Source organism: Ictidomys tridecemlineatus, chromosome 5 (assembly GCF_052094955.1).
Source record: "Ictidomys tridecemlineatus isolate mIctTri1 chromosome 5, mIctTri1.hap1, whole genome shotgun sequence".
Classification (NCBI taxonomy): domain Eukaryota; kingdom Metazoa; phylum Chordata; class Mammalia; order Rodentia; family Sciuridae; genus Ictidomys; species Ictidomys tridecemlineatus.
In genome coordinates, this window is record NC_135481.1 from 18270240 (window position 1) to 18298107 (window position 27868).

A 27868-nucleotide genomic window follows, 5' to 3' on the forward strand; every position below is an offset into this window, starting at 1 on the left:
ATGTGCGCCTTCTGTTTTCCAAGTTAGGTTTATGGGTAGCCAGGCAGGTCTCTATTACAGAAGTGAAAACAGACTGGGAGAGACAAACAAAATACAAAACAGGGCTGGGGATATGGCTCAGTGATTGAGTGCTCATGAATTCAATCCCCAGTACCCCTCCCCTCCGCCCTCCCCCCCCCCCAAAAAAAAGAATTCCCTGAAGCCTGGGAATCCTTCCTTTTCTTATGCCCTTTTGACACCTGGCACAGATTTCAGAGTTCCTTTCCTATGGGCATCAGCAGGGAGGGAAAGACAAATGAAAAAAAAAAAAAGATTCTTAAAAGGGCAGAGAAGGGTGAAGAGTGTTGTGGGGCAGGATAGGGGACTCGGTAAGCCATGGGGTGATTTACTCGGAAGTGAACAATGGTACTGAGTGGAAACAGAGTGAGCCGCAGTGTGTGAGCTAGAGCTAAGAGGGAGGGTGTTGATAGAATAATTCTCAAAACTTCAGAGTTGCATTGTGAGACTAGAGCAGAAGTTCAAGCCAATCAAAGCAGTTTGTGCCTCCTTACACCACGCTCAATCATATACCGGAGGAAGTAGACTGGGGTATCACAAATAACTTTCCTCGGGTGTGCGATTGAGAAGACCCAAATTTCTGGAAGTGGGAACCAACGGAAGCCCCGCCCCCATGGGCACGCCCACGCTGTTGATTGGCTGAAGGATTTAAAGACCCGACCTGTCATAGGTTGATTTTTCTATCCCAAGTATTTGAAAGTTCCTAGTTTGTCAGCTTCGCCTGTCTGCCGGTTTATTGTTGCGACTGCCCGCACAAGTGAGTTCCTGCTCGACCTCTGAAATGGGAGGCAGAGAATCTGGTTCTTGTAGGGGTCCCCGTCGGGAAGGTACAGATAAGTGGGTCAGACGGAGGGAGCACGGTTTCCGGGTTTTCCGGGACCCCGGGATTTACCTGTGAATTCCTTTGCCAAATATTTTCCACCCCACCCCCACCTTGGAGGTGGGAAACTCTGGGCATTAGAATCACACTGACCGTGAGACCTACTAGTCAAGGGCAAAAAAGTTTGTCTCTCCCAGTCTTTCACTTCTGTAATAGAGACCTGCCTGGCTACCCATAAACCTAACTTGGAAAACAGAAGGCGCACATTTCATGTAAGTCCCTTTCCATCTCCACACTTGAGACTCTCTTGATTTTCCGAGAGAGGACCATGACGATTACCGTGCTGGTTTTGGGTCTCAAAGCAAAGCAGGCCTTTTTGTCTCATCCTCCTCCTCCGCCCATGCCCCCATGAAATGCGGGGTCCTAGCAGGACAACCGAGGTTTCTGTTTCTGATACTTTTGTCGCTGCCCCTAGAGTATATTTCTAGAGTGGGCTTTCGATTAGCCCCAAGGACCTTTTACCGTTTCTAGTGACTTCCTTGTGTTGCCAGTGAGAATGTCCATGACCCTGTATGACAGGGTTCCCGGTTACGGACCACCTATTATATCCTGAATCTCTGTGACCTCTATGCTCCGGTCTTTTCGCAGACTTGCAGAGGTGGTAGCAATGCTCTCGAGCACCCAGGTGGCGGCAGCGGAAGGTGACCACGCGGACCTGCGGTGCCGTGTGGCGGTGGAGGAGCTGAGCCCAGGAGGGCAGCCACGGAAACGCCAGACCTTACGCACCGCGGAGCTGAGCCTGGGTCGAAACGAGCGCCGTGAGTTGATGCTGCGGCTGCAGGCTCCGGGGCCAGCCGGGCAACCGCGCTGCTTCCCCCTGCGCGCCGCGCGTCTCTTCACACGGTTCGCCGCAGCGGGGCGCAGTACGTTGAGGCTCCCAGCAGACGCCGTTCCCCGGGCGGGCGCCGTGCAGCTGCTGCTCTCCGACTGCCCCCCGGACCGCCTGCGGCGTTTCTTGCGCACACTGCGTCTGAAGCTGGCTGCGGACCCGGGTCCCGGGCCTGCCTCTGCCCGCGCGAAGCTGCTCAGCCCTCGACCCCGCGACTTCGTCACCATCAGCCCAGTGCAGCCGGAGGAGCTGCGGCGTGTGGCAGCAACGCGGGTTCTAGACACCACGCTGGCCAAGCAGCCGATGGAACCCGGGACTGGAGCCAAGCCCAGCATGGTGAGAACGGGAGAATGGGCACGTCTTTGGGATTAGGTATGCTTAATCATTAAGATGGAAGAGACTAAGGAGGCCCAAGTGTGGGGGACTAGACTGTGGCAATATTCAGGGAACAGCTGTGAGCTCAGAGATGCCATAGGTCATGGAATATGACAGGTTCGTTGGACTCTTCTGTGCTTCCCATATATAAGCCCTGAACCTGAATAAGCAAGAACAGGTAATGAGAGTCCAGGCCATAATAAAAGCTAAGAGAACGCCAGAAAAGGCGATTTAAGAAGGCAAAGTAGGGGGCTCAGCCGTAGAGCGCTCTCCTAGCATGTTCGAGGCGCTGGTTTGATCCTCAGCACCACATTAAAAAACAAATAAATAAAATAAAGGTACTGTGTCCAATACAGCTTAAAAAAAATGGAAGGCAAAGTAAATTTAAAAAGAAAAAGAAGAAGGCAAAATAGACCAACGCCTATAATCCCAGCAGCTCAGAGGCTGAGGCAGGAGGATTTTGAGTACAAAGCCAACCCCCAGCAATTTAGCAAGGTCCAAAGTAACTTATCAAGACCCTGTCTTAAAATAAAACATATTTAAAAGCGGGGGCGGGGGACTGAGGATGTGACTCAGTGATTAAGCATCCCGGGGTTCAAATCCCTTGTACACACATACACACACAAAAAAAGGAAAATTAGGAGTATATTAATGTATTTGGGGAGAAGTGAAGCAGTCAACAGTGTCTGGACAGTCAACATTCCCATCAGATGAGGGAAACATGTCTGGTGGTCTGACAACCGTTTTTGGACTGGGGCAGGTTGGTTGTTGACCACAGGGTTTTGAGACTAAGCTGGCGAAAAGCTAGAGATGGAACAAGAAGGAGCCTTAGTTGGGCAGGGTGTTGCTTGGATATTTTGAGGTGAGAATTTTGGAATAGGAGGAGAAATGAGAAGAAAATTTGGGTGAGAGAACCAGAAAGGTGAAGGAACCCAGAGGAGGAAGCTGAGGGAGGATCCAGACCCATACACTGGGAATCTTCAGGGCACGAGGAGAGACCCAGTAGTTACTGGCAAGATCTCCAGGTGAACCAGAGCTGTCCTAGGGTACCAGGAAGTGAAGGCAACCGAGGGAGAAAGCCAACAGTCTGTATTGAACACAGATCAAGAAGGGTAGGAGTAATGTCTGGGGAGGTGGGAGGAGGCTCTGAGACAGCCCTGTCTCTATCAGGAAGCCCCAAGGTGGCCTCTACCTGTGAAGAGGCTGAGCTTGCTCCCCACCAAGACACAGCTTTCTGAGGAACAGGCTGCAGTGCTGAGGGTTGTCCTAAAAGGCCAGAGCATTTTCTTCACTGGGAGCGCAGGTAGCAGGGGCAGAGTGGAGGGGGGGGGGGAGGTAGGATGGAAGAACAGGCAGCCCTGACTTTGCCTCCTGTCCAGGGACTGGGAAGTCATATCTGCTGAAGCGGATCCTGGGCTCACTGCCCCCCACAGGCACAGTGGCCACTGCTAGCACTGGGGTGGCAGCCTGTCACATTGGGGGCACTACCCTCCATGCTTTTGCAGGTAAGTGGGAGCCCCTGGGGCTTGAGATAAGAGCAAGTCAGACTTCTGGGGTAGAGGGAAAGGAGGGCAGCATTGATGGGGGCTGGGGTCTCAGTTCAGGCTGAGTAGTTTCATTCACAGGCATCGGCTCAGGCAAGGCTCCCCTGGCCCAGTGTGTGGCTCTGGCACAGCGGCCAGGCGTGCGGCAGGCCTGGCTGAACTGCCAGAGGCTGATCATTGACGAGATCTCCATGGTGGAGGCAGACTTGTTTGATAAGCTGGAGGCTGTGGCCAGGTTAGTATATATGGTGAGGGTAGTAACTGAGGCCAGAATCTGGTTATTTCCCAAGTGGAACTGTCTACTTAGCTTTTTTAAAGCACTACCTGCTCCCCTCCAGAGCTGTCCGCCAGCAGAACAAGCCATTTGGAGGGATCCAGCTCATTATCTGTGGGGACTTCCTGCAGCTGCCACCAGTGACCAAGGGCTCCCAACCCCCTCAGTTCTGCTTCCAGGTACCACTCACCCCCTGGCCCTGCCCCCCCGGGGGGTTAGCAGTGTTCCCTGACCCACCCCCCACCCTTACCCCAAACAGGCCAAGAGCTGGAAGAGGTGTGTGCCAGTGACCCTGGAGCTCACTGAAGTGTGGAGGCAGGCGGACAAGACCTTCATCTCTCTGTTGCAGGCTGTGAGGCTAGGCAGGTAGGCCCTGGCAGAAAGAGAAGGGACCATGGGGTGAGCAACCAAGCACAGTGACCCAGGGTAGGGGGAGAGATGCCTGTTCTCAGGAGTAAGTAGTCCACTAAAAGAGGAGTTTTAGGCAGGACACTGGTCAACTCAGGACAAATGGCAGTCGATGACTCCAAAAACATGGTCCCTGCAAGTGAGGGACCCAGCCTCCCTTGGATTTGAATTCCTATCACCCAACACAAAGGCTGGCATAGAGTAGGTATCAAGGAAGAAAATGGACATGCAGGGGTTCAGAAATGTCAACATCCCCATTCCAGATGCAGAAACTGGGTCAAAGAAGTGAAGTGACTCATACAAATTTATGTCCAGTAAGTGGCTGAGCTGGAACTTGAACCCAGATCTGAGTCTTAAAACCCAAGCTCCGTCTACTCTGGGACCCTGTAGGGTCAGGGTCAATTAGTAGGGAAGGAAAGGTTATGTACCTGACATCTACCTACTGAGGTCAAAGTTAAAGTACTGTGCCTATCTTAAGGTGGAAGTGGAAAGGAGGCCAGGAAGGTGAGCAGACCTGGACCTGGAAAGATAGGTCTGATTGGGATGGGACTCAGGTGGCAGAGAGTCTATGCCTGGGGAAACTTTTTGTAGATTTGGGAAGTAGGTGGGGAGGGAGCACAGCACACACTGACACATGTGGGGAAGACCAAGTGGCAGTATAGGCAGAGAAGGTTCCAAGCTATTCCTATTTGGTGGCTATTGCATCTGGGCCTCGGTGTGAAAAGTGGCTTGACATGAGAGAAGATAGAAATACAGGCTTGCTATTTCATCCAAGGCAGCAGGCAAGTGGCTAGAAAATTGTACGTTGGAGAGCCATTTGATGACAGGGTAGCCAGTATTATCTACATCAGTGCCTTGTCCCAGGCCTGCAAACCTCTGGCCTATGTTCACTCCTCATTTCCAGCTTCCTCAGAAACACTTTGGGGTGGGATGTTGGTCAGCTCCTACTGGGGGAACAGACACAGAAAAGGCACTCACATATGATCACAGCTAGCACCCCAACCCCATGCTCATTCTCCATATCTGGGGTCCAAGTGGAAAAAAGGACAAACTGGCCAACCTGGGAGCCAGCATATCTGGCCCTGGTACCCTTTTCCAGTTCTCAGGCCTGACCTATAGCCTGCTGCTCGGGCCATACTGCCCATGTTCCCCACCTCCTCTGGTGTAAGTGAGCTCTGCCCTAATAGCCCAGCCCCCACAGGTGCTCTGATGAGGTGACCCGCCAGCTCAGGGCCACAGCTGCCCACAAGGTAGGGCGAGACGGAATTGTGGCCACAAGGCTCTGCACCCACCAGGATGACGTGGCCCTCACCAATGAGAAACGGCTGCAGGAGCTGCCAGGTAATTAGAGATCCAGGACTAGGTAAGACCAGCTGGGAGGGGTCATCAGGCAGGTGTGGCTCCCAGGCAGCCTGGGCTTTTAGGATCATTTGGGTATCCAGGGTCTCAACCTCTGTGACCATAAAGGCCCTTACATTTGCAGAATTAACTGTGATCTTAAGAGGTTGGGCAGACTGATTCCAAAGCACCCACTAGGTCTGAGCGGCCTATCTCCCATACCATGGTCTAATATGTGGTTTTAGAAGCTGAGCCACAAGTCAATGATTCATAATCCTGTTTTTCCATCTCTCTTTTTCCAGGTGAGGTACATAGCTTTGAGGCTATGGATAGCAACCCTGAGTTAGCCAGGACCCTGGATGCCCAGTGTCCTGTTGGCCAGCTTCTTCAGCTAAAGCTGGGGGCCCAGGTGAGTAGGAAATTAGGTCTAGACCCTGGCAATCTGGACTGTCTTGTATGAGCCTCCCCAATCCCTCTGCCCAGGCCATTCTGTAGCCAGTGCACCAGCTATGACCTCACAAAAACCTCCATCTGGTTTCCACCCACCTTTCTACCTTCAGTTTTCCACTGCCCTCCTTTTCTTACTCCTAGAGGTCCTCCAAGCTATGTCACTTTGGGCAAGTCCTTCCTTTGCTGAAGCTCAGTTGCCTTGTTTCTAAAATGGGGTTTGAAACACCTCCCTCCTGGCTGTCTTTAGTCGTGTACCTTATAGATGGCTGAGTCCTCATCCCTCCCATAACAGTGGGGTGAGCAGAATGGGAGACTTTCCTCTGGGCCCAGAGGGTACCCACAGGGAAAACAAAGGCACAGTGTGGCTGAGACCAGGGTGGCAGGACCCAAGGGCCATCCCTCAAGATTTGTGGCCCCATAAGAGATCTGATCATTTCTGTAGCCTGGTGATATAGGTGACCTTACAGGCTTTACCTCTTCCTCCTGAGGCAAACTGGGCAAATGTATTCCTCTTTGACACAGGGGAAATTGAGATCCTGGGAATTAAGGCTGTCTGCCCCAGCGGTCAGAATTAACTGGTGGTAGAGCTAAGGATTGGGACTGGGCACCCCTTGATGATAACCCCCTGCCCTTGGCCTCTGATAGTGACTGCTAGAGTTGATCCAGGTGTAAGGATGGGCCCTTTGCCACTTCTCTAGTCCCCCTTCCCCTCAGGTGATGCTGGTGAAGAATTTAGCTGTGTCCAGGGGCCTGGTGAACGGAGCCCGAGGTGTAGTAGTCGGGTTCGAGACTGAAGGGAGAGGTAAGTGATAGGGAAGGACAGTTGTGCTGTGTGGGTTTGCAGTAGGGCCTGGGGAAAGTGTGGGAGGAAAAGACCAGAGACCTCTCCTCTCAGCCATGAAGCAGGACTAAAAGGTGAGACTTCTTTGTGCCTTCCTCAGGGCTGCCCCGAGTGCGCTTCCTGTGTGGAGTCACTGAGGTCATCCATGCTGACCGTTGGACAGTTCAGGCCACTGGGGGCCAACTCCTCAGTCGCCAGCAGCTGCCCCTCCAGCTGGCCTGGGCGATATCCATCCACAAGAGCCAGGTGACCACTCAGTGAGGGAGTGGGGACACAGCAGGGCAGAGTAGACAGCATATACCTGGGACATGTTAGGTTGAGTGCCTTGAAGGCCTTATAGCCTGTGACCTAAATGGAAAGTTCCAGATCAGGAGTAGAATAAACCTTCTTCCTCGCTGTCCTCAGAATAGATCTTTCTTTAGTAGATTTCGCAGCCCTTCTCCAGGGAAGGATATAAGTCACTTCCTCTTTGCTTTTTCCATTTGCTGAGCCACTACCAGATACATTAATCCCTACAAAAACAGTAAGAAGCTGGGTGCTGCAGCTCATGCCTATAATCTCAGTGACTTGGGAGGCAGGAGGATCCCAAGTTCAAGGGCAGCCTCAGCAATTTAGCAGGGACCTAAGCAATTTAGCAAGACCCTATCTCAAAAAATAAAAAGGGCTGGGGATGTGACTCAGTGGTAAAGCACCCCTGGGTTAAAACCCTAGTATAAAAAAAAAAAAACACACAAAACTATATAAAGTACATGTAATTAATAATCATTCCCCTTTCTCAGAGAAGAACACTAAGGGACTAAGGAACTTGTCCAAGGTCACACAGTTAGGGAGTGTCAGAGCCAGGATTCAGTTTCACCCCTGGGTGACCTAGAGTCTGAGCTCTTTCCTTTCACCCCCCACTTCTTACCCTGAATCCATCCATGTCCCCCTGTATTCAGACCCCGTCTGCAGTTAGGCTTTCCCTCTGCCGGAGCCTCTCTGGACTGAGTGAGGAGATCTGGGGGCAGTCACTGGGCTGGTGAAGGATCAAATCTTGGGTGCAGGGGACTCCAGACTAAACTGTCTCTCTCTGTCTCTCCATCCCCCAGGGCATGTCTCTAGATTGTGTGGAGATCTCTCTGGGACGCGTGTTTGCCAGCGGTCAAGCCTATGTGGCCCTTTCCCGGGCCCGCAGCCTACAGGGTCTGCGTGTACTAGACTTTGACCCCATGGTGGTTCACTGTGACCCCCGTGTGCTGCACTACTATGCCACCCTGCGGCGTGGCAGAGACCTCCATCTGGTAAGAGGGAATCAACCACAGGAGGCTGAGGCAGGAGAATGGCAAGTTTGAGGCCAGCCTGGACAACTTAGCCAGACCCTGTCTCAAATCTTTTTAAAAAGGGCTGGGGGTATATCTCAGTAGTGGAGCACTTGCCTAGCATGCACTGGACCCTGGGTTCAATCCCCTACACTATTGAGAAAAAAAAAAAGAATCACCTAGTGGTGGGCCTGTGACTTTGGCAGGCTGGGACAGAGGAAAGGCCCAATAGAACCCTGGGGTGGCAGAGCCCTCTACTGGCTCTTTTGGGGATGGAGGTAGGAGGAAATAAATGCTGGCCTCCCAGGCTATGGCCTAGAGAACAGGAAAAGCTTGTGACTGGGCTTTTTGGCTCTGATTCAGGAGTCTCCAAATGATGAAGATGCAGCCTCGGACCAGGAGAACATGGACCCAAACCTCTGAGCCTCTGCTGTAAAAAGAAGACAAAGAATGATCTCCACAACTTGCAGCTCCCTAGTGGACCAAGGCCCCAAGGAATAACTGGTGGAGGAGACCAGTGTTCCTCTGTCCCTTCTTGGGGGTTCTCAGACTCCTTGCAGGACTAAAGGAAGAGTGCCTCCCACTCACTTACCAGCTGTGCCACAATTTCTCCTGTTTGTCCTGGGTAAGCTCCTTCCATGATCAGAAGTAACCTTTTTTGTGCCAGTTGGGAATGGGTCCAATGGTGTCAGAGGTCAAAGCTCTCAGCAAGGGATGGACATAGAGCCAAAGAGTCCTTAATGCTTCTCCCTCTAGGTTGCAGAAGAGAGAGGCAGGAAAGACAGAGGCTTAAGGGAGCAGCATCAGGCCTCTCCAGCTGGGACTACCTTAGTCCATTTTGTATTGTTATAACGAAATACATAACAGTGAGATACTTCATAAAGAAAAGAGGTTTGTTGGTGGACATGATAGTGCACACCTATAATCCCAGTGACTTTGGAAGCTGAAGTAGGAGGATTGCAAGTTCAAGGCCAGCCTCGGCAACTAAGCAAGACCCTAAGCAATTTAGCAAAACCCTGTCTCAAAATAAGAAAAATTTTAAAAGGGGGTAGGGATGTGGCTCAGTGGTTAAGCACCCCGGGTTCAATCTCTAGTAGCAAAAAAAAAAAAAAAGAAAGAAAGAAAAAAAGAAAGAAAGGAAGGAAAAAAGAGAGAGAGGGAGGTTTGTTTAACCCACAGTTCTGGGGGCTCAAGAGCATGTAGCATCCCCTCAGCTCTGGTGTGTCCTCATGGCAGATGGTATCAAATGGCAGAAGCATACATGATCATATGGCATGTGAAACAAGAAGCAAGAGATGGGCCAGGTGAGGTGAGCACCTATAATCTCAGCGACTCAGGAGGCTGACCTAGCACCTGGATTGTGTGGAGATCTCTGGGCCGTGTGTTTGCCAGTAGTCAAGCCTGAGTCATGTTTCCCAGGCCTACAGGATGATCGCAAATTGGAGGCCAGCTTCAGCAACTTAGCAACACCCCGACTCAAAAGATAAAAAAAAAAAAAAGGACTGAAGGTATGGCTCAATGGTAAAGCACTCCTGGGTTCAACCCCAGTACCAAAAAATTAAAAAAGAAGATGAAGCCAGAAATGGGGAAGGGTCTGGCTTGCTCTTTTCATAACAACTGCTCTGGACAGAACTAATCCCCTCCTTCCACACCTGATACTTCTGTAGGACAGCATTAATCTACTGTGTGAGGATAGCGCCCCCATGACTTAATTACCTTCTGTTGGACCTCACAACTTAAAGATTTAAAGGTTACATCACCTCAGTACCACCACACTGGAGACCAAACTTCCAGTATATAAACCTGGAGAGGACCTGGAGGAGACTCACACCAGGTACAGGACCAAGAGAGAAAACAAACCTGAGTTATCCCACAGCTGAGGTCAGCCTAGCACAACCCAGAGCAAACAACCTTCTGAGCCTAACCTGAGAACATATGCTGCAAACGTGTGCCCATGTTTTATATATTATGTACATGGGCACACATGTTTATATGTATATATATGTGTATATACATATATTAATTTTAGTTGTAGATGGATATTGTAGTTACAATTTTATTTATTTTAATTTTTATGTGGTGCTGAAAATTGAACCCAGTACCTCATGTGGTAGGCAAGCACTCTACCACTGAGCCAAACCCCAGCCTCCTGTGTGCCCATATCTTAAGCTGCTTTTTTTGGGGGGTGGGGGAATAGTGTTCTGGGGCACTGAAATGATTGTTCCCAGGTTGTATTTATTTAGGACAAATAAACCTGTGATTGTGTAAGCTCTGCACCTCCTGTCTCATTTCCCACCACTGTGAACATGCACACAGAGGTGTTTGCTCACGTCACAAGGGCCATGATCACAGTATTTGTATGTGAGGTTTTGTTAATATCATTGGTCATTTGGGAAGCTGAGTTATTTGAGGCTGGTGACTAACAATAAAATGACAAAATTAATCACCATCACCCAGTAGTCAGACAGGAACACACTGCAGCATATCTGTTTGGGCCCTGCTAGAACTCTGGATTTAGATGGGGAAAAAGTCATCAGTGAACTACCTGCAGTTCATGAAGAAGCATGATGGAAGCTGCTCAGGGGTCTTCACAGGCTAGCTAGAACTGGTGCGATTCTCTGCTTATGAAAGAAAAGTATGAATTCTGGGTGGAAAATATGGGCTATAATAGAAGCATGCATCAGCCACTAGAGGTGTCTTTCACTAATAAAAAAGAGCAATAGCTACTTAAATATAAAATCACCACTAGGCATGGTGGTGCACACCTATAATCCCAGTGGCTCAGGAGGCTGAGGCAGATGGATCCAAGTTTAAAGCCAGCCTTAGCAACTTAGTGAGGTCCTGTCTCTAAATAAAATATATAAAAGGACTGGGAATGTGGCTCAGTGGTTAAGCGCCCCTGGGTTCAATCTCTGGTACCAAAAAAAAAGTAAATTTACCAAGGATGGGAGAAGTAGAGAATAATAAAATCATGTTGGTTGCTGGAAACCACAAAATCTAGGTGCTCAGAGGCTCTTATTGCTGTCTCCCAAAAGCCGGCAGGGGCCAGGTACAGTGGCACACGCCTGTAATCCCAGCAGCTTCAGAGGCTAAGGCAGGAGGATGGAGAGTTCAAAGCCAGCCTCAGCAACTTAATGAGACCCTAAGCAACTCAGTGAGACCCTATCTCTAAATAAAATACAAAATGTGGCTGGGGATGTGGCTCAGTGATTAGATGCCCCTGAGTTCAATCCCTAGTACCGGCCCCCCCACACACACACAAAAAAAGAGCCAGCAGAGGTCCTAGTACACAGAGGGTAGGCGCTGAGGAAGTGACTGGCTAAATGGTGGAGGCTACTGACATGGGGGCTCAGTGCTGTGGTGGTTCAGAGAGGTTATAGGGCTCCTACCTTACTGGAAGTTCTGTGGAAGGAGTAGGGCAAAGCCCATGAGAATGAACGATGGTTTTAGCTCAAGAGACAGACCTGGCTTTCCTTACTGATTTTGTCACTCACCAGCTACGTGAGTTTAGGCTGCTGCACAACCTCTAGAGTCCTTCCTCATCTGTAAGGTGCAGTGCTGACTGTTCTTTCACATAGGATTTTTAGACAGACCAGCCAGGAGCTGGGGGTATAGCCCAGTGGTAGAGTACTTGCCTACATGCATGAGGCCTGGGGTTCAAACCCAGCACTGCCAAAATAAATACATAAAGTCAACTATTTGGCAGGACTCCATCAATAGCCATCACTAATATTTATAATCACTATTGAACATTTCTGTGAAGTGTGAAGTTTGTGGTTTCTACACAGCCTTTTTTTTTTTTTTTTTGTACCAGGGGTTGAATACAAAGTCATTATTAAACAATAAGCCACATCCCCAGCCCCTTTTCTACGTTTTATTTTGAGATAGGGTCTCACTAAATCCTGAATCTTCCCTAAATTGCTAAGGTTGGTCTCAAACTTGTAATCCTCCTGCCTCAGCCTCCTAAGTCCCTGGGATTACAGGCATGTACCACTACATCTGGCCCCAGGGGCACTTTTATCAGGGAGTTATGTCCCCAGTCCTTAAATTTTAATTTTTTTGCTACTGGGGATTGAACCTAGGAAAACTTCATCACTGAACTACATCTTCAGTCCTTTTATTTTGAGCCAGGGTCTCACTAAATTGCCGAGATTGGTCTCAAACTTTCAATCCTCCTGCCTCAGCCTTCCAAGTCTCTGGGATTACAGGCCTGCACCACCACATGTGGCTACATAGCCCCATTGGCAGAAAAGATATAGCACTCAGAAGAGCGCTAACCTGGCCATGGGAACCCATGGCCATCTGGCTCTTGTCTCCAACTTTGAAGAGTTGAATGTTTTTCTGTGGCACGATCCCTTTTCTCTGCCCTGAGTGGATGACACTGAAGAAATAGAAGCTGCTGGGAATGGATGGTACACACCTGTAATCCTAGCCACTCAGGAGACTGAGGCAGAAGGATTGAAAAATTGAGGACAGCCTCAGCAAATTAGTGAGGCCCTACTTAGCAAGACCCTATCTCAGAATAAGAAATAAAAAGGGCTGGGGATGGGGCTGGGATTGTGGCTTAGTGGTAGACCACTCGCCTAGCATGGGTGGGACGCGGGTTCAATCCTCAGCACCACATAAAAAAATTTTAAAAATGCATTGTGTTGTGTCCATCTACACCTAAATATTATTAAAAAAAAAGGCTGGGGATGTAGCTCATGGTTAAGCGCTCCTGAGTTCAATCCCTAGTACTTAAATAAATAAGTAAAAATAAAAGCTGGGTGTGGTGGCACACGATTGAAATCCCAGAAGCTAAGGAGGCTGAGGCAAGAGGATCACAAGTTCAAAGCCAGAAACTTAGTGAGGCCCTAAGAAACTTAGTGAGACCTGTCTCAAAAAATTAAAAAAAAAAAAAAAAAAAAAGTTAGGGATGTGGCTTAGTAATTAATCACCCCTTGGTTCAATCCCTGGTACCAATAAATAAATAAATAAAGGCTGGCTGCTGGGGATGTAGCTCAGTGGTAAAGCATTCCTGAGTTCAATCCCCGTACCAAAAAAAAAAAAAGAAAGAAAGAAACAGAAAAGCCAAGCTCATTAGGATGACCCCACCAACCATTGGGCAATCATAAGGGTAGATATTTATTTATTTGTTTATTTATTTATCTTTGCAGTACTGGGGACTAAACCCAGGGATATTCTACCACTGAGCTAAAAATTACCAGCCCTTTTTACTTTTTATTTTGACACGAGGCCTCCTAAATTGCTCAGACTGGCCTTGAACTTGTGATACTCCTACCTGAACCTCCAGAGTAGCTGGAATTATAGGCATGTGCCATATATGTGTCAGGATGTTCCTAATCTGCCCAAACAACATGGTGTTCCTTCTAGCTTGCTTTCTTCCTTTCTTTCTTTTCTTTAGAACTGGAGATTGACTCCAGGGGCACTTTGCCTCTGAACTACATCCCCAGTCCCTTTTATTCTTTGACATGGGATCTCACAAAGTTGCTGAGGGTGGCCTTGAACTTGTGATCCTCCTGCCTCCTGAGTTGCTGGGATTACAGGTGTGTTCCACCATGCCCAGCTCTGTCTCTTGTTTTTTATCAGTTCTGTACCCCCTGGGGGTCATTGGATGGAAACAGGAGAAATTGACTCAAGATAACTGAAAGTAGAAAAGGAAGATAATAGAAGACTAGCTCACAGAACTGATAGGAAGCCCAGAAAATGAGGCTTGGAAACACACTGAAACCAGAAAGGCTAGAACCACCAGCAGTAATACAGCTGGGAACACTCATGCCAGGAGGACCTCTGTGGCTGCCACTGGACACTGAGCGCAGTCCAGGAAGGGAGTTCTGCATTCTGCCACCTCTTCCCCTCATTCAGTCCAGTGATAAATACTCCTAAGGGTCCTAACCCGGCATGTGGCTGGTTGACCTTGGTCCCCTGCACAAGTCCTACAGCTGCTAATAAGAGGCACAATGTGCCATTGAGGTACAAGAGGGACCAGTGCTTCTGTTGCAAATGAATCTCCCATCATCTCCCAGAGCCAGGCTGTCCAAGGGACCTGGGAATGCGGTTGTTTTTTTCAGCATGCTATCTGGGATTCCCCATTCTCAGACCCCACCCTCAACACAACCTGCTGAGGCAGCTCCACCCACTCAATCCTTTCCCTTTCCTTGACTGAATTCAGCTTTCTCTGGTCTCCTATGCACCTACCTGGCTCAAAGATGTCCTCCATTGGGTACCAGAAGGCCCTCTCTTAACAATTCCTTCTCTTTCCCCTCAGCATCATCCCTGAAGGAACTGGACACAGGAAGCCAATTTAGGAACTGTGGACTGTGTTCAGGAATCTCCTGGGTTTCAGGCAAAGAAATGCAAAGTCCCTCAGAATAGGGGGGTTGGGGGGTAAGTACAGATAGAACAAAGGCGAACATATCCCCAGTAATCTTAACACAAGGCAATAAAAAAGACCACCATGGGCTGGGGATATAGCTCAGTCGGTAGAGAGCTTGCAGCATACATGCACAAGTCCCTGGGTTCGATCCCTAGTACAAAAAAAAAGAAAAAATACCAGTGGGCTGGGGTTGTAGCTCAGTGGTAGAGTGCTTGCCTAACATGGGCAAAACTGCTTCAATCCCCAGCACCACGAAAAAAAGAAAGATAATCAGATCAATAGGCCTAAGAGATACTTCCAGTGAGCTGGGTATAATAAGTGAGCAAATAAAAAGATAATATCACACTATGATGAAGACTATGTAATTAGAAGAAATGATAATAGAGCTTTTATTTTTTTATTAGTGCTTTATGTTTATATATAGTGGTTGGGCTCATCCTGATAAACTCATATGTGCATGAAAATTAATTTCAGTTTAGGATTCCACTCTTTTCCCTCTCATCTTTCCCCATCTGTTTCTTTCTTTTTTTAAAAAATTTTTTTAGTTGTTGATGGACCTTTATTTATTTAATTTATTTATATGTGGTACTGAGAATCAACCAGAGTGCCTCACACATGCTAGGCAAGCGCTCTACCACTGAGCCACAATCCCAGCCCCTCCTTTTTCTTTCTTTTGTTGCTTTTTGTGGGGGGGGGGGGTATCAGGGATTGAACCCAGGGGCGCTGAGCCACTGAGCCAATCCCCAGCTCTTTTTCTTTCTTTCTTTCTTTAATTTTGAGACAGAGTCTTGCAGAGCTGCTGAGGCTGACTTGCACCTACAATCCTCCTGCCTCAGCCTCCTAGCCACTGGGATCACAGGCATGTGCTCCCATGCTCATCAATAATAGAGCTTACTTACACTATGGTCAGAGAAAAGGACTCTGAGGGGACATTTGAACCAAGACCAGAAGGAGAAGCCAAACAAGTGCAGCAGACGCCAGGCCAGGAAGAGGAGCAAGTACAGCATGCCTGGGTCCCTTCCCTCCTCCTACTTGGAATTTGCTACATGTTTTTAGTCTGAAATGTTCAGATTAGCCCTTCCAGACTCTGCTGAGACATCACTTTCTCTTTGTGCCCCAGGATCTAGCTCATCCCCTTTTTAGGCAGAATGGTCATTCCCTTTCTCTGAGTATATACATGGAGTTGTCCTTAGCTGTGGGTCTGTGTCCTTCACCAAAATAGGATCAAGGTCCTTGGCTCCCAGTAGCCCCAGTGCCAGCACCACATGTGGAACAGGGCAGGCACATGAATCAATCAATGAATGGAGGAAGGAGAGAGCTGGAGGTAGGGGCTCCCATCAGCCTGTCCTGTCTTGATGTAGGGAGGGGCCTGTGCTGCAGCTAGGGGGAGCCCCTGGACTTCGGCTTTCTTCCTGGTCACGGGATTCCCCACTCTCCTCCTGGCTGGCTCTCTTAACAGGCAGGATGGACAGGAGTTTGTCAAGTGGCTGAGTTGGAGAAAGGCATTGAGGACCGAGCAACCCCTTGTAGGACAGAGCCAATGAGGGCTGCACCACCCCTTATGGAGCTTGTCAGCCACTTTAAAGCAAGAGATGGTGGGGGTTGAGGAGACAGGCCTGAACCTAGCCGGTGGACCCATGGTCAGGGCTCAGCACAAGGAAGACCAGACCCTAGTCAGGAGGCAGGCAGGGGCCTGGGTAAGAGTAGGTGGGCACATAGTCTTAGAAAGATAATTCTGTGATCTGACTTGTCACAATCCTGCCACTTCTCAAAAATACTTCTGGGGGGGGGGGGGGGAGAGTTCAACTCATCTGAGGGTAGTGAGCAATTTATAAGTCATCTCCTGCCCAGAATGAGGTAGACTAGAGAGTCCCAAAAGACTTGGTTTGGATATCTTTGTGTCCCCACAGCACAATGATAATGATTTTAGAAAGTAGAGCCAAGTGCTCGCCTGTAATCCCAGCAGCTTGGGAGGCTGAGGCAGGAGGATCAAAAGTTCAAAGCCAGTCTCAGCAGTTTAGAGAGACCCTAAGCAACTCAGTGAGAACTTGTCTCAAAATAAATAAGGGCTGGAGATGTGTCTCAGTGATTAAACACCCCTACGTTCAGTCCTTGGTACCAAAAAAAAAAAGAAGTAAAGAAAGTAGATGTTGTGGCCTGGGGTGTAATTCAGTGGTAGAGCACTTGCATAGCATGTGGGAAGCCCTGGATTCAACTTTCAGTACCAGGAAACAGATAGAGAGAAAGGCTTCATAAAACGTTTGATAAATGAAAGAAGGCACAGTCTCACTGAGAACCAGGGAATGTGTACTCTTGTTTTGTGGAAGACACGGCTGAGGTCTGGAGAGCTACTTATTCAGTGGCAGGGCTGGAACTAGAACTGTGGCCTCCTCCTGGTCTTCAAAGAGCTGTCCCAGGGAAACAGGTATGGGGTGGGGACCTTAAGAGGCTTGAGAGGCTGAGAGGCGGAGTGGGAAGGGTGCACCACTTCCCACTGCCTTCAGTACAATAGCCATCTAGGTACCACCATACCCTCTGATATCAAGTGGTTAGAGTTGTAGTTCAGTGGCAGAGTACTTGCCTCACACATGAGGGACTGGGTTTGATCCTCAACACCACATAAAAGTAAATAAATAAAATAAAGGTATTGTGTCCATCTACAGCTGAAAAAAAAAAATGAGAGGTAGGTGGGTACTGGGGATTTAACTCTGAGACACTCAATCACTGAGCCACATCCATAGTCCTTTTTTTTATCTTTTATTTAGAGACGGAGTCTCACTGAATTGCTTAGTGCCTCGCTTTTGCTGAGGCTGGCTTTGAACTCATGATCCTTCTGCCTCAGCCTCCCGCTCAGGATTACAGGTGTAAGCCACTGCTTCAGGCGAAAAAAAAAAATATATATATATATATATATAGGCCTGGGATAATATTTGCCTAGCACCTGTGAAGCCCTGGGTTCGGTCTTCAGCACCACATAAAGATAAATAAATAAAGGTATTATATCCATCTACAAATAAAAAAAAATTTTAATAAAAATTAAAAGGGCTGAAAATGTGGCTCAGTGGTAGAACATTCCTGGGTTCAATCCCTAGTACCTGGGTGGGAAGCAGCTTCCACTGGGTTTCTGTTGAGAACCACAGGGTTTGGGTTTATTAGCCCTCTCATTTCTTTTTCACAAAAAAAAAATGAGAGTAGAGTGGGACAGTTGTCCCTATTTTATGGACAGGTTGAGTAACTTTGCTAAGATCACATTAAAAGCTTGGTCTGGAACTGACTCCCAGATAGAATGTTCTGAAGCTTTGTAAAATTAGCCAAAGTCTGAAGCCAGATTCCTGCGTTTCTTTCTTTCTTTTTTTTTTTTTAAAGAGAGAGTGAGAGAGAGAGAGAGAGAGAGAGAGAGAGAGAGAGAGAGAGAGAATTTTAATATTTTATTTTTTAGTTCTCAGCGGACACAACATCTTTGTATGTGGTGCTGAGGATCGAACCCATGCCAGGCGAGCACGCTACCGCTTGAGCCACATCCCCAGCCCCAGATTCCTGCATTTAAATACTAGCTCCGGGCTGGGGCTCAGGCTCTGTGGTGGAGCGCTCGCCCAGCATGGGAGAGGCCCTGGGTTCGATCCTCAGCACCACATTAAAAATAAATAAGTAGGGGCTGGGATCAAGCGGTAGCGCGCTCGCCTGGCATGCGTGCGGCCCGGGTTCGATCCTCAGCACCACATACCAACAAAGATGTTGTGTCCGCCGAGAACTAAAAAAAAATAAATATTAAAAAAAATTTTTTTAAATAAATAAATAAGTAAACAAATAAAATAAAGATATTGTGTCCAACTACAACTAAAAAAATAATTTTAAAGAAATTACTAACTGCATTACTTCCCAAATATGCAACCTTGGAGGGTCTGCCTAAATCTGAGGTTAGGAAAACCAAAAGGTGGAGGTGGGCCAGGTGGGAGGAGAAGCCTCAAGGTTGGCTCTTATTGGCCCTCCCCCACCCATCACCCCCTCCTCTCTCCGGTGGCCTCTGGGGAATAACAAAAAGAATTAACAGCAGGCCAGCATAAAGGTTCCTCTCTGTTTTACAAAGCCTCCCTTCCTATCTGGCCTTATGGAGGACCAGGCCCTGCCCACCCACTCTGGGGAAAGGGACAAAGAAGTGTACCCGCTCTGCTTTCTAGCCCTGGTCAGTGTTCAGTCATAACCTCCCCTCCTCTTTCCTCTGCCCACCTTCCCATCAGATGGTCTTCAGCCACGTAGTGGGATCTTCCAATCCAGTTTATAGAGGAGGGGATGGAGGGCGGGTGGCAGAGCCAGGCCGGGCACATGGTGCTATGCTTTCATAGTGCTGGTGCTCAGGCCTTCACAAAAAGAAACACCAACTGGCACCCTAGCTTTGTCCCTGAAGCCCCACACAGGCAAGACTCTAGTTCTTGGATTCCAAAAAACATCACCTGCTGAGATTCAAATAGCCCCTTGAGTCCTGGGGGCTGGGCAGGTTGGCAACTCACAATAGGGGCTGAACCCCAGGTGGAGACAAGCCCTGAGCAGGAGTCAGCATCCTGAGACTCTTTCCCCTGGGCTCCAGCTTCCTGCTTCAGCCTTTCAGCCTTCAGGTGGATGACCGCCCTAGAGATGGCGCCTCACCTTTCCTCCCCCACCGGTGTTGGGTTCAGTAAGCAGAGCCCCAGCTCACCTGGGAAGGTGCCGAGTGAGAAGGGCGTCCTGTTACAAGCTGGGGCTGGGAGGACAGGTAGGGGCAACCCCAGGGCAGATCCAAAGTTCTGGGAACTGATGGTAGGGGCAGGTGGCAGGGGGAGGCCTCAAGACACCCCCACCTGGCAGGAGGGCCTGTTCTCTGGGTTCATGGCCTCCCTAAGCACCAGAGGTCAGTGGTTTAAAAACCAGAGCAGACTAAGGCTGTGCCTGGTAAACTGTAAAGGGCTGTGGCAGCCCTGGAGAGAGGTTGTTCTCTCAGCACCACTCCTTTCTCCTCCACCGGGAGCAGCCTCCTCCCCGCCCCTCTGCCTGGGCCCTGGCACAGCACTCCATGCCTATTTAAGGCAAATCTCTGGGTCTTCCTTTAAATAACATTGCTCCTTGCTGCAAAGGCAAGCTGGGCCTGAGCTGAGAAAAAGGGGATAGGAGTCCCAAATACCCTCTCTGAGGGTGGGAGAGGAAGAGCAGTGTTGGTGGGGGAGCAGATGTAAACTTTCCTCTCCCAAAGTGAGCTTTGGAATGGTTCTTGCCTGGTCCCCTCACTCACTGACAGACCCTGGATTGGCTCAAGCCCCTGGTTGAGGCAGCACTCCCAGAATGCTACAGTGCAGCCCTTACAGAGATGGGAAGATGGGGAATAAGGTAACCCCGGCAGGAAGAAAGTGTGCTTAGGATCTAGAGTAAGACCTACACCTGACTTCATAGGGCAAGTGAAGGATGAAACACAGCTGCTGTTTGGTTGTAGAACTTGGAGGCTCAGAGAAGCCAAGAGACCTGCCCAGGGCAACAGAGCTAGCGAATAGAAGGATCTGATATACAGGGTGGCAGGCTCCAAATTTAATGCTTCCTCCCTTTCTCTGCCAGGTCAACTTTTTGTGGGGCAGGATGTGACATGACTCTTTTTGGGGTGTAGGGTTCTGGAGATTAAATCCAGGGGCGCTTAACCACCAAGCCACATCTCCAGCCTTTTTTACTTTTTGTTTTGAGACAGGGTCTTGCTAAGTTGCTTAGGGCCTTGCTAAATTGCTGAGGCTGGCTTTGAACTTGGATGGATCCTCCTGCCTCACTGGTCTAATGGCACCCAACATGACAGTGACTTTTATGTGGGTGGGCCAAGCCAGGCATCACTTAAGTCCCTGCATCTGGCCTTCCTGGGTCTGCATGGCTCTCAGCAGGGGACCCTGCCTCCCTCCCTTCTGCTTCCTTCCTCTTTCTGCAAGCCCACCAGGCCTGCCCCCACCTGCTTCCTTCCTTCTTTTCTCTTCCCAGCCTCCCCCCAGGTAGCCCCTCCCACCTCCTATCTTGGCATAGGCACCTCTAATCCCCACCCCCACCCCCGTGGTCCTCACATGACTGGGAAGCCCTCTCCAGGGTTCAAAAGGAGACCTCAGGGATCCTTTCCAGATCATGTTGCCTCCTCTGGCCAGCATTCCCTCCTCAGGCATGTGAGCCCCAGCAGGCTGACCCCACCCCTGGATCAGACTTGCTCTGGGGCTGAGGGACAAAAGCCCTTCCTCTGTTCACCTAGAGCTGAAGGAGCTATAGAGGTCAGTTGGTCCAATGGCTCATATCACCCCTGAGCAAACTGTGAGTCAAAGAATGAGAAGGCCCTGGGTTCCCACAGTGAGACAGAGGCTAAGCGGGTCTGGGGTCTGGGAGCTGGAAAACCTCAGGCAGGCACTTGATCCCTGAGGGAGGAGAGTCCATTATAGGAAGAAATTCAGCCACTCTAAATGCTTCTGTGTTGGGTGTTTTTTGGTACCAGGGATTGGAAACAGGGGCACTTAACCACTGAGCCACATCCCCAGCACTTTTTATTTTTTAGTTTGAGACAGGGTCTCACTAAGTTGCTTAGGGCCTCTATTTTGTGGTCCTCCTGCCTCAGCCTCTGGAGTAGCTGGGATTACAGATATGCACCACCACACCTAGCAAACTGTGTTTAGTGGGGGTTTCTGCAAGCTTCTCAGGATCTTCCTTGCCCAGCTCTACCATTAACCTCTTGTGTGTCCTTGGGCAAGTCCCTTTCTGTTTTTAGGCCTGCTTCCTCATGTCAGATGGGTAGATTGGAGAGATAATCATTAAGATCCCGCATCTCCCACCAGCTCAGACTCATCCTCCCAGACCTCTATTCCTATGCTCCTGCCCTGGCCAGGCCTGTCTCATAGTCCACTGAAATTCCTCCAATGTCTCCAGCTGTCACTATCTTCTCCTCTTATAACTTGTACCCACATGTTGCCCAGGTAATCTCCGGAGGCCTGGGAAGCTTCCATGGTTCTCCATGGCCTCTCAGAAGGATCCACTTCATTACCCCACAGTTAGCACAATCTGCTTGCCCGTCTGGACTCTGGGCTCAGTTTCCTCATCTGCCAAGTGGGGATAACAACTCTTTACAAGGAGGGCTGCGGTATAGACACACAGTGAGACACACTGGTCGTCTTGGGAAATGCCGGACCAGTGTCTCCAGATTCTCTGCACAGTAAGCAAAGCCAGCCCATCCCCCCATCTCTCCTTCATATCAAGTGCCATCTCCTCCAAGGCTTGGTCCAAGTCCCAGCCCTTCTTGGAGACAGGCTAGTCACCCTCTATGGTCCTAAGAGAGAGCCTGCCTCTGCCTGAAGTTCCTGTCATCCTGTGGGAATGTCAAACTGAGGACGCCTGGGGAACCCACTAGCAGGACACTTGTGAGGGAATGCCTGGGTCTGTGGGTGCCTGCCCACTTCCCCTTCCTTCTTCCAGGGCTGTGGTTTTCACATGGGATTATCTTTGACCTCCAGTAACATCCTCACTGCCAACTCCAAAAAAGCTTAGAGTTGAGCCTCAAGGCAGACTCCTGTCTAGAAGTTTTATACCCTTTCTTGCCTGGTTTCAGTGCCTGACCAAAGAACTCTCAGATATCTTCCCCAAGGGCAGAGGAAAGGAATGTGTTATCAGAAGAAACTGCTAAAGGAAGAGAAGCCAGAACCTGAACATTTAGAGACTTACCACTTTGGGGTCTGAACACTGATTTTATCACTTACTAGTTATAGGACCCTCAGGAGGTTGCCTAATATCTTTGAGCCTCAGTTTTCTCATCAGTAAAATGGGAATAATGAAGCCCATTTCATCCTGAACCTGAACATTTAGAGACTTACCACTTTGGGGTCTGAACACTGATTTTATCACTTACTAGTTATAGGACCCTCAGGAGGTTGCCTAATATCTTTGAGCCTCAGTTTTCTCATCAGTAAAATGGGAATAATGAAGCCCATTTCATCCTGTGATGTGAAAATTAAATGATGTATGCAAAGTGCTTAGCTCAAAACCTGGCACTTCATAATTACACACACATACACAATGGTAATGCCAGACATAGTGGCACATGCCTGTAGTCCCAGCTACTTGGGAGGCTGAAGCAGGAGGATCACTTGACCTGAGGAGTACACGACTAGTCTAGTCAACATAGCAAGACCCCACCTGAAAACAACAAACAAAAAAGGTAGCTGAATTATGATTCGGGTTTTTTTTTGTGGTACTAGGGATCAAACCCAGGGAGAGTTTAGCATAGGCTAAGCATGCACTCTGCAAATGAATTATACCTCGACCCTTTTTATTTATTTATTTATTTTAAGTCTCACTAAAGTGTTCAGGCTGGCCTTGAATTTGTGATCCTCCAGGACCGACTGGGCTTACAGGCCTGCATCACTGAGCCCATTTTGTAGGATGTCTTAAGTTTTCACTTTATAGAGTCAACCTCTGTTTAGTTGTGTCTTCAAGTAGTTGTTGTGCTGGTGATCGAACCCAGGACCTTCCGTGTTCTAACAGCCATCAATGGTCATACAACCAAACCTGGGCTTAGAAATAAGAAAGAAGCTGTGTCTTTCCCCATAAGCCAGCGGTAGACAGCTCTGAGAGGGTTTGGCCTCAAGGCCCACCAAGTGGCTAGGAGCTGCATGTCCCTTAAGGCAAGGAAGTCTGGTTTCTGCTCAGCATTCGCTTCAGTTGGGCTGAATGGGGGCCCCAAGGCACGTGTCTGGAGCTCATCAACCCTGCCTGTCAGCCTAACCTGGCTGGCAGAGGCCTGTGGTTATCCCAAAGGAGAGTGGGGCTGAGGGTAAGCTGAATATAGTCTCAATTCAGAGGCCTGATGTCCCATCCCTGCTGGGGACCTCAGACCTAAGCTCCCAATTTTCCTGCACTCTATTACATGACAAGCACTGGGAAGTACACAAAGACCTTGTTCTTTTAATCATTTATTTGTTCAATAAATATCTATCAAACACATATCCTGTGCCTGGCCCTGAGCTGCTTCCGGGGAACAAGACAAAAATTCCTGCCTGTATTCTAGTAAAAAAAAAAAAAAAAAAGCTGTAAGGTAAGGAAAGCAGAACTAAAAAAGAGTGATTCTGTTTATTTTTTTATTTTTTTAAACAAAGAGAATCTTTTTTTTTTTTTTAGAGAGAGAGAGAGAATTTTATTTTTAATATTTATTTTTTAGTTCTTGGCAGACACAACATCTTTGTTGGTTTGTGGTGCTGAGGATCGAACCCAGGCACGCCAGGCAAGCCCGCTACCAGTTGAGCTACATCCCCAGCCCGCGAGTGATTCTGTTTAAATACAATTGTCTGAAAAGGGTCTTTGAGTTGAGATAGGAAAAGCATGGCTAATGGAACATTCTAGACAGGAAAGAACTTGTGCAAAGGCCCGGAAACAGAAATATTTGAAATGTTTGCAGAGTTGCAAGACTAGTATAAGGTAAGCACACAGCAAAGTCTCCTACAATAAATGCCAATTGAACAAATTAAAAAATCATCATATGGGGCTGGGGATGTGGCTCAAGTGGTAGCATGCTCGCCTGGCATGCCGGCAGGGTTCGATCCTCAGCACCACATACCAACAAAGATGTTGTGTCCACCGAAAACTAAAAAATAAATATTAAAAAAAAAAATTCTCCCTCTCTCTCCCCCGCTTTCTCTTTCTCTCTCTCTCTCTCAAAAAAAAAAATCTTTAAAAAAAATGATCATAAACATTTTTTTTAAAATATTTATTTATTTATTTTAGTTTTTGGGGACACAACATCTTTGTTTGTATGTGGTGCTGAGGATAGAACCTGGGACGCATGGCATGCCAGGCGAGCGCGCCACCGCTTGAGCCACATCCCCAGCCCGATAAACATTTCTAATATCTAGATTTTTTTTTTTTTAATGGGCTGGGGCTTGAACCCAGGTCCTTGCACATGCTAGACAAGTGTGCTACCACTGAGCTACAGCCCAAGTTCTTCCCTTTTTAAAAAACATTTTTTTTTATAGGGCTGGGATTGTGGCTCAGTGGTAGAGCGCTCGCCTAATACACATGAGGTCCCAGGTTCGATCCTCAGCACCATATAAAAGTAAATAAAATAAAGATATTGTATCCAACTACAACTAAAAAATAAATGTTTTTTTAAAATATTTTTTATAGTAGATGGTTGTCAAATTGGTGGTGGTGACTTAGGACAAAGCAGCCTGAGCGGGAAAGAAACATCAATCAGCTGCCCACGGAAACGCCTGTCAATCAGCGGGATCTCCTGACTAACGCCTGCCTGTCAATCAGCAGGACCCCCTGGCCAATCCTGGAGTTCAGCCAGCTCCCCTGACCAACTCCAGCAGGACAAGGGACTCTAAAAACACCTTTTCCTGTCCCAAGCCCTTCCCTTCCTGCTGTAAGGCCCATAGAATTTCAGTCCACAGGGTTTCTCCTCAGACCCTTCCCCATGCCCACTCTGTCTATCTGATCGAGTTCCGCTGGGGAGTAATATTCAAATAAAGCCTCATTTGGTGTTCCTTTTAAATCTGCCTCCTTTGGTCAACACCCGCCTTGCCTGATCTCACAATGGAGACAATACCTTTATTTTTATGTGGTGCAGAAGATCAAATCCCTCACCTCACATGTGCTAGGCAAGCACTCTACCAACTGAGCTACAGCCCCAGCCCCAATAATAAGTATTTCTGGCCAGACAAGATGACTTAAATTCATGGTGGTTCATGCCTATAATCCCAGTGGCTCAGGAGACTGTCAGGAGGATCTCGAGTTCAAAGCCAGAGTTAGCAATTTAGCAAGGCCCTAAGTAACTCAGAGAGGCCCTGAGCAACTCAGGCCTGGGGATGTGGCTCAGTGGTAAAGCACCTCTGGGTTCAATCCCTGGTACTAAAAAGAAAAAAGAAAAAGGAGTGACTTAAATTCCCACCAAAACCAACTAAGTACGCTCCTCCTTATACATGAAATGACAGTTCTCAATATACCGAAAGGCAGAAAACAAAAACTAGCAAACACAGAGAGTCAGAAAACAATAGAGGGGACCCTATGAATGCCCCACTTTGTTGCCTAAATAGTTTTCAAACCAGAGCCCAGGAAGAAGCTTAGGTGGAGTATAGCCATATCCCTGCCTTAAAAAGAGGGAACTGGGACCCAGGAACACAAGATGGCTATAGTTTTCAGAGCAGAGAAGTGAAAAGGAGAGAGCTACCCACAAAGAAGTCTAGAGCTCTACAGACAGTACCTCAGCAATTCAGATCTGTGAGTGAAGGGAGGAAACTGCCAGAAAGCAGGTAAGATAAAGAGAACAACCCTTATGTTGGGGTTGCCACTCAGTAGCAGAGTGCCTGCCTCGTACATGTGAGGCACTGGGTTAAATAAATAAAATAAAGAGGGCTGGGGCTGGGGCTCAGTGGTAGAGTCTTGCCTAGCATGCTTGTGGCACTGAGTTCTATCCTCAGCACGACATAAGTGTAAAATAAAGATATTGTGTCCATGTATAACTTAAAACAAGAAAAAAAAAAAAAAAGACAACAACCTCATAGCTCACACTGGCCTGGGAACAGTTGTTCCTATTAACTAGAATGAAAACCTTATAATTAATTAACACTGAGCACTCAGAAGGAGGCAAAAGTAGCCAGGAAAGTACACTTATAATCCCATTGGCTCTAGAGGCTGATGCACGAGGATCACAAGTTTGAGGCCAGCCTGGGCAACTTAGTGAGTCCCTAAGCAACATAGTGAGACCCTGTCTCAAAATTTAAAAAATTAAAAAGGCCATGGGATTGTAGCTCAGTGGTTAAGTACCCCTGGGCTCAATCCCCAGTACACACACACACACACACACACACATACACACACACATACAAAAGGCTGGGAATGAAGCATGTGTGGGTGCAGTCCCCAACATTGTGGAAAATTAAAAGATGAAAATTTGGCAAAGCATATGAACAGATATCTCTACAGAAGATATTCAAATGGTCAATAAGTATATGAAAATATATTTGACAACATTAGTAAAATCTTTATGCCAAAAATTGTGACACTGTAGATGAAGTGAACATATTTTGCATAATTATTTGTTTTTCTGTGCTGGGGATGGAACCCAATGCCTTGAGCATGATACGCAAGTGCTATACCATTGAGCTACACCCAGACCTAAAATGGACATATTAGTAAAAGTATGACGTCTTACCCAAGAAGAAATAACCACAAGTTCAAGGCCAACCTGAGCAACCTAGTGAGATCTTATTTCAAAGAAAAAGGCAGAGGTCTGGGGCTATAATCAGTAGCAGAATATTGCTGGGTTTAATCCCCAGAATTGGGGAAAAAGAAGAAGAAATAATCTAAATATCCATGTATCTAAAGTGAATTTATTTTAAAAAGGACAATCTTTTCAACAAGTGATGGTGAAACAATCGAAACTTTACACACATAAAATATGAAGTTAGCTGGGGTTGTGGCTCAGTGGTAGAGTACTTGCCTAGCATGTGTGAGGCACTGGGTATGATCCTCAGCACCACATAAAGATAAATAAATAAAGGTATTGTGTCCATCTACAACTTGAAAAAATAGTAAAAAAAAAAAAAAAAAAAAAAAACATGGGGCTGGGGATGTGGCTCAAGCGGTGGTGCGCTCGCCTGGCATGTGTGCGGCCCGGGTTCGATCCTCAGCACCACATACCAACAAAGATGTTGTGTCCGCCAAGAACTGAAAAATAAATGTTAAAAATTCTCTCTCTCTCACTCTCTCTCTCCTCTCTCACTCTCTCTTTAAAAAAAAAAAAAAGAGCTAGGCGTGGTGTGGGTGTGGTGGTGGTGGTGGTGACGCATGCCTGTAATCCCAGTGACTCAGGAAGCTGAGTCAGGAGGATTGCAAATTCAAGACCAGCAAGATCTGGGAATGTGGTTCAGTGATTAAGTTCTTCTGGGTTCAATCCCTTGTACCAAACTAAATAAATATAAAAAATAAATATAAAGAGTTGAGGATGCAGCTCAGTGGCAGGGAATTTGCCTAGCATGTGTGAGGTCCTACGTTCTATCCCTAGTACTTAAAGGAAAAAAAAAAAGTAACTTAGTGTCAGAAAAGCTTACCAGAGCAAGTCAGCAGCAAAGGTCACATCCATGTACTTCCTTTTATGTAGTACTAGGTTCAATCCTTAGTACTGCATAAATAAATAATAACAAAATACATGATTGTTCATAGCAGCTTT

General features: G+C 47.9%; 1 protein-coding gene across 5 annotated transcripts; it reads left to right on the plus strand.

Annotated features, from left to right (window-relative positions):
- The first annotated feature begins 1476 nt into the window (after positions 1-1476).
- Positions 1477-25192, plus strand: Pif1 (PIF1 5'-to-3' DNA helicase). Of its 5 annotated transcripts, none has more exons than XR_005729280.2 (13): positions 1485-2102; positions 3312-3444; positions 3521-3646; positions 3767-3920; positions 4024-4138; positions 4219-4325; positions 5569-5708; positions 6008-6114; positions 6870-6957; positions 7097-7242; positions 8085-8276; positions 8658-8919; positions 24823-25192. XR_005729280.2 is itself a non-coding variant. In XM_078048891.1 (12 exons), the coding sequence occupies exons 1-12, from the start codon at positions 1506-1508 to the stop codon at positions 8715-8717; spliced, it is 1965 nt and encodes a 654-aa protein (XP_077905017.1). In that variant the 5' UTR covers positions 1485-1505; the 3' UTR covers positions 8718-10239. The 5 variants fall into 5 exon arrangements, 3 of the variants coding, with proteins under 3 accessions (XP_040130938.2, XP_040130937.2, XP_077905017.1); XR_005729281.2 differs by lacking the exon at positions 24823-25192 and adding an exon at positions 9531-10239; XM_078048891.1 differs by lacking the exon at positions 24823-25192 and having other exon boundaries at positions 8658-10239.
- Positions 25193-27868: the final 2676 nt, after the last annotated feature.

Excerpts from the sequence above, each read along its gene's own strand:
- Pif1 (XM_078048891.1), top strand. The coding sequence starts at position 1,506 with ATGCTCCGGTCTTTTCGCAGACTTGCAGAGGTGGTAGCAATGCTCTCG. Across the intron at positions 3,647-3,766 it reads TACCCTCCATGCTTTTGCAG|GCATCGGCTCAGGCAAGGCT; the intron begins GTAAGTGGGAGC and ends TTTCATTCACAG. Across the intron at positions 6,115-6,869 it reads AGCTAAAGCTGGGGGCCCAG|GTGATGCTGGTGAAGAATTT; the intron begins GTGAGTAGGAAA and ends CCTTCCCCTCAG.